At 44.5% G+C, this 6,000-nt stretch overlaps 1 protein-coding gene across 1 annotated transcript in view; it reads right to left on the bottom strand.

Moving 5' to 3' along the window:
• Window positions 1–6,000, bottom strand: part of WIPF1 (WAS/WASL interacting protein family member 1) — a 38,980-nt gene that overhangs the window by 11,036 nt on the left and 21,944 nt on the right. The window contains exons 4-6 of the mRNA XM_026075522.1: window positions 4,262–4,391; window positions 1,795–1,980; window positions 7–409 (exon numbers count right to left, since the gene is read on the bottom strand). Of these exons, the coding sequence (XP_025931307.1) occupies window positions 7–409; window positions 1,795–1,980; window positions 4,262–4,391 (719 nt within the window). The remainder of the gene's footprint in view (window positions 1–6; window positions 410–1,794; window positions 1,981–4,261; window positions 4,392–6,000) is intronic.

Below are 6,000 nucleotides of genomic sequence, written 5' to 3'. Positions count from 1 at the left end.
CCCGGCGTGGGCGGCAGCGGGGGCCTGCTGGAGAAGGGGGACGACGAGCTCGGAATCGACTGGCGAACGGACCCTCCGAAGGCGGCGTTGCGGCTGCCCGGGAAAGGCGGAGGCGTGGGCCCGAGGCTGGGCTGCCGGCTCACCCCTGGCACCGGGGGGGACCCCCGGTTGTGCAGGCTGGAGGCAACGGGGCGCGGAGTGTTCGGCACCGGAGGAGGCCCGCCGTCGGGCTTGGAGCCGAAGTCGGGTCTGGGGGGCGGCAGGCGGTTCCTCTGCGGCTCAGGAGCAGCGCTTCTCTGTCCGGAAGGTGGTCCCGGGAATCGGGCTGGCCCGCTCGGAGGAGAAAAAGGCTTGGCAGCTGCTGACCTGCCTCCAGGCGGGAGCACCGGCGGCCTGCTTCCCCCGGCATCTACGCATACAAGAGAAGACATCAGCATTCACGGGCTAAGAAACCAAACAGGACTTCACCCAATAGTGTCTTAATGGGCCAAAACCCAAGATAATACAAAGGCCCAACCGGGTCGGTCTTGGCATGGGACACTCAGGTGTTCAGGGTTTGTCACCCAAAAACATTGATTAGCAATTTTGATATGTGCTGGGGAACTGCTCAAAGTAGCTAGATATGTTCCAGTACAGCTTTTAAGGGTCTGCTTGGGAGAGCCCAAAATGGCCATAAAGTAATGTAACTGATACAGCCCTCACAGAGCAAGTAATAATGGGATGAGGGGAGAGAAGAAATGGTGAAGAACAACTATTTAATACTACCAACCTGAAGGCAAAAGGAGTCTTATCTCTCAAATGATATTTCACAACTACAGCTCAGCAAAAGGCTCTTTTCAACCCTTTCCAGTCTCTGCTGTCTAAGAACATACTTGTGCAGGTCTGGAAGAAGTCAGCCTTGCAGTTGAAGCAGCACTGTTCTGTTACGTCAGGAACTTTAGTATTAATACCAGTTCCCAAAATAGACTGTGACACAACAGAAAATACCAACTCTGAGAGACTTTTGTCCATGTGTGCTGAAAAATTTGTTAGTCTATAAAATACATGAGATTCATATCCCTCTCCAACCCCCATTGCCCAGTCCATCTTCAACAAGTGTGAAATGATACATCCTTAGCCTTAAGTTTGCTGGTCCCAGCATCTCCTTTGTTTCAAGGGCCACAAAGCTTTGGGCAGCTGTTTTGAAAGTTAGAAGAATACAGTGTACGTCCCTGACTGCAGCATGCATACCAGTGAGCTGGGATGCCTCATGCACTACCTAGATGGCAAGTCATGCTGTCTCAGTGCTGACACAGATATACTTCCCATTCAGAAAGCAGATCCTTTTTTCTGGTGCACAAGGCAGAGTGAATTGGGAATCCTCTTACGGCTCCCCTGTGGTCCTGCACACCCACAGTGAAGGCAGGACTTATCTGTATTACTACACTTTGCAGGTGGCAATTCAACATTGCTGAGATTTTTAATTTTCACCAATAATTAGAAGGATGGGTGGAAAGAGAAGACTCACTTTATAAAACCTAGCATTAAGAAAAAAAACAAGATTTAAGATGAAATTTGCATTTCCTAAGAGCCCTCCTTGTGTCTGGGCACCTGAGGGAGACCTTAACTTGACTGTACGCTCAAATGCAAGAGTGAAGCTAAGTATAACGTCATGTTTAAACAGGAGTTCACTGTGCTGTTCAAAGGTGCTTGGAGACATTCTTAATCCAAGCAGGTAATTTATTGGTGTTGTATGAAGGTTTTAAGTAATCTGTCATTTACTTTTTTGCACTGAACCTGTAAGGTCCTTCTTACCAGCATCTCGACTGGCAGTAGATCTGAGCTTTGGCATTCCTGCTTGAAAAAGGCCTCCAAGGCCAGGTGGTCCACCTCCACCGAAGCTGCTGCCACCACCACCGCCACCACCAAAGCCCCCGCTGCCGCCGCTGCCACCGCCGCCTCCTCCAAAGCCACCACCACCTCCACCAGGTCCTTTGGGTTCTGTTGGAAGAAAAATCCCCCAAGTTATGCAGAGAGATGAGGCTGATCCAGCGAAGTCCTCTCTTGCATTAGAGCAGCTCTTGTAACTGGGGAAAAATGGACAAACTTTCAAAACACACAAGCCCTTCTTCAAGTTGGACCACCTCTGCTACCATCAACACCACTATTACACTGTGGAAGAGGTGGTGCAATAAACATAGTTACTGTGTTTTATTAAGCCATTGCTCTCCTTTAGTCTGCTGTGGATTGGAAGGTGGAAAAATGGCCACTTTGGACAGTTTGGAACTAAAACGTGTGGGACCTCTGAGAACATCGTGTTGTCTTTGTTAACATCTCTGTAATTGTTTTCCATTTCTTTATACCTTTGGTCTCTTATCCTTCCCCTCCATTTCTCCATAAGCAAACTGAGAGACTAAGCAATTTCAGGGGAAATGAGGAAGGAAGGAGGAAGACCAAGGTGTTCTTCCTCTTGTAGGTGTCTCTAGTGTTCACTTCTGGGAATGCACCGATCTCTGTCACTACTGACGTAGTTGCAACACATCTTATTTACATCTACTTATTTACACAAAGCCTAGTGGGGAAAGAGATTTCATTTCTGATTACTTTCCTGCAGGTCCAGAAATGCAGTGACAGGATCATTAGCAGCTAATTGTTCCAATAGGAAGAAATTATTATTTCAGCCCCTCTCTTCCTCTCCCATTTTTCCTCTAATGCCATCATTTCTGCTGTGACAACACTGAGACACTTGAAGTAAAATGAAAGTGTTTCCACAATTATAAATTATAAATGCATGGAAGGGACCTATTTAGAGCACCACTGCCAAATGAACAGGGCCACAGGTTGGGATATCTGTGGAGATCAGGTCCCAGATGATGGTCTGCATGGCTGTGGATCAGTTGCTTAATTTCTTGGCATCTTGATTTCCACACCTTTGGGTGGATAAAAATTTCACTGTCTCTAAACTAAAACCTGTACATGAAAAGCACTTCTAACAATCCCACCTAGAAAAAAAATGAGGAAGGCTGTGTTCATGGAGGAACGTTTAGCATCATCCTTCTCTTAAGCACGTTAGCTCAGTTCAGCTCTGACTCACATAGGGTGTGAACCTCTGGAAAATGTTGCTGCTATGGTTTAGTCTTTCATCATGATTTACTAATTCATGTAAACAAGATAGACCACATCATTTTAATCTTACTGTTTAGACCTCCTTTAATCACCTCAATGCTTTTTCTCCAGCTCAGTAGAATACCTAGAATGTACTGTGCTTTCAGAGATAATGCTCAAATATTTAAAACTAGGTATACAGCTGACTGCAGGAATGTATCTGTTTTAATATTTCTATTCTTCTTTGGTCACATTCCTTCTGGCGTTTCCTTCTTTCCTCAACACCTTCCCGTCACAGTCCAGCTTCTAATTGCATAGGCAGACCTGGACTGAGTTGTGTTACATTTGCTAATCTGTCTGAAGAAATGTCTTTGCTCCCTGGACAGTAAGTGCTGTGCTACTGACATTGCATGCCTTTCTTTCTCGCTCCTCTCATGTTTCTGTCCTATCTTCCCAACACTTTTGGCACACGGGCTTTGCCAGTCTCCTCTCAGGGTCTGCCAAGATGCACTGTGAGATGCAGCAGCAGTTCAGCTGGGTGGAGACCTTTTCTCCATTCAGGTAAGGTGAGTTGCTGCGTTGTGCCAAAGCACCGTCTGGCAGGCTGAGCAGCAAGGTTTGGTCAAGAAGATAACTCTGGTGAGTCACTCCAGGAGTGGCAAAACCATGTGTGCAGCAGGGTGATACCCAGGTGGAGCTGTGGCTCACAGCTTTGGCTCTGGTTTTGCATTAAGTGGTACTGGATTCATTAATAAACCAACGCTGTCATACCCAGGGTACCTTTACTTTTATGCTGTTTGTGCAAAAGTGGAGGTTTAAAATTCCACTTTATTCTCTGTGCTGTTCTCAGTGCCGAAGGGGTTTTCTGTGCGCTTGACCTGCTGCACCTTTTCAGCAGAGCTCCCCGTAGGGTTATTTAAGCAATTGAGAAAATCAACTACTTTACAAGAGTCAGCAAACAAATTAACACTCACATTTCATAAGCATCAATTGATTTCTCAGCTGACTTAATCTGTGATGAACAGAACTCATTTTTATTTATGCTAATTTTTGACATTTTATTTTACCTGCTTCTCTCGTGGAGCTTCATCTGCTGATACATAAAATAGTTTTCTGCACTCAAATATATAGCACCATTCAAGTATACCGAAACTCAGACATACAGAATTATACTTACTGTCTAGAATTGGAGCACTTCTGTCATTAGTAACAGTCTTCTTTAGCTTTTTTCCTTTGGTAATATCAGATAACAGAGCATTCCGCCCAGCTTGCTCTGACCTGCTTAAGGATGGCTTTTCAGTATTTGCCTGCAAAATAAAATTACAAATGGGGAGGTAAAATAAACCTCAATTTCTAGTTACAAAGTTCTGATCAAATACGGTAGTTACCTGAGACCTCAATTTCTATTTTAACAGCACTAAACTAGGTAGCGTGCCACATCTGGTTTTGTGGATGATGTTATAGGTAGCTGGACTTGTGACTGACTCTAGGCCCAAAACACTACTGCTAGCCCAACCCAGAGAATTCCCTGGAAACAAAATGCTTTTATTTGAATTCATATTTTTTCCACTCTACATTTAGAGTCTCAGTTACTTTTAGATACTCAGATACTTCTTGAAAGTTGCAGTGAAACTCCTAATACACAAATACTGTATAAATCAGAATAAAAATGAAGTTTTAGTTACTATTTTAATTTTGATAGAAATACCGTAAAAATGTCAATCACCAGTGTTAACAGTAAAAGCATGAACCCAATTGCATCTGCTTGTACTTCATGAATTGCAACTGAATTGTGATTTTTCATCACATTACAATCTGGAAAGTGTAACAAGTATGGAAAAATAAACAGAGAAAATAATGGTACAAGAATGTAAATTAAGAAGTTTAAATTTCTGCAAACATTTAGAAAGTACTGGAAGAGAAGAACTATGACTTATAAAGTTTGAGGTTTGTTTCAGTGGTCTTCCCTTTTTACTTCATGTTTTGGTGACTACAGATTTTCAAGAAAGACCCAAAAAGTATATATACATACATAGACATATGCACACATACACATATGTATATATGATTATTTGTTCTAGGAAATGGAAATGGTGGTTCCTGGAAAGCTTTCAAACATATCAGATCAGTGTTATGGAAAATTCCTGACAGGTGGTGGATGTTGCCATGAAAAGACTAAGCACAAAGTTTCTGCTTGTGGTGGGAAATCGGGGACTAGCCAGGGTCACAGGCCAGCAGATCTAGCAACCAGCTAGGCTAACGAATTAAAATATTTGAGTACTTTATGACAGCATTTCAAGAGTCCTCCTATTTCTTGTTAGAATAGCCACAGCCTATCGGAGGGCAAATGCAACTCAGGGTATGGCTGTGCTTCAGCTCAAGCGAATTTAATTCAGGTCAGGTGCAGTCTCCCCCGCCACATTGTGCCAGCAGTGGATCCTGTACCCTCACACTAAGGGCTGGTTCAGGGAGCTCTGCTGGCTGAAAACTATCCTCACCCGGAGTAGAAAGCAGGGTTCATTTTGGGCCAGCTCAGGTTCTCCAAACCAGCTCACTGCTGGGTCATATAAGTGCCAGAGCTAGAGCAAGGGAGAAGGTGGGAGCACAGGCTGGAGCAAGGGAAGAGCAAGACTTCAATTGCTCTGGCCTAGACAAGCTGCTGAGGACCAACAACACTCAGTTGAGGACCCCTACACTAAACCAAACTGCTGGTGCGGGAGGAAGAGGAGGGTGGAAAGCTGGTGTGGCTAGTTATATCCTCATGGGCACTGGAAGGGAGTGGGAGCAATGATCCCTCTTGTAGGATCAGTCATCAGCGATCAACAGAATGTAGGAGATCAACCTCCAAATACCTAATATTTGGTGTATACCTAACATAAAGGCATATCCTTGTCCACATCCTTTGCTTTGGCACGT

This window comes from Apteryx rowi, unplaced genomic scaffold (genome assembly GCF_003343035.1).
Source record: "Apteryx rowi isolate R43461 unplaced genomic scaffold, aptRow1 scaffold_110, whole genome shotgun sequence".
In the NCBI taxonomy this organism is placed as follows: domain Eukaryota; kingdom Metazoa; phylum Chordata; class Aves; order Apterygiformes; family Apterygidae; genus Apteryx; species Apteryx rowi.
This window is presented reverse-complemented; position numbering and strand designations above follow the sequence as displayed.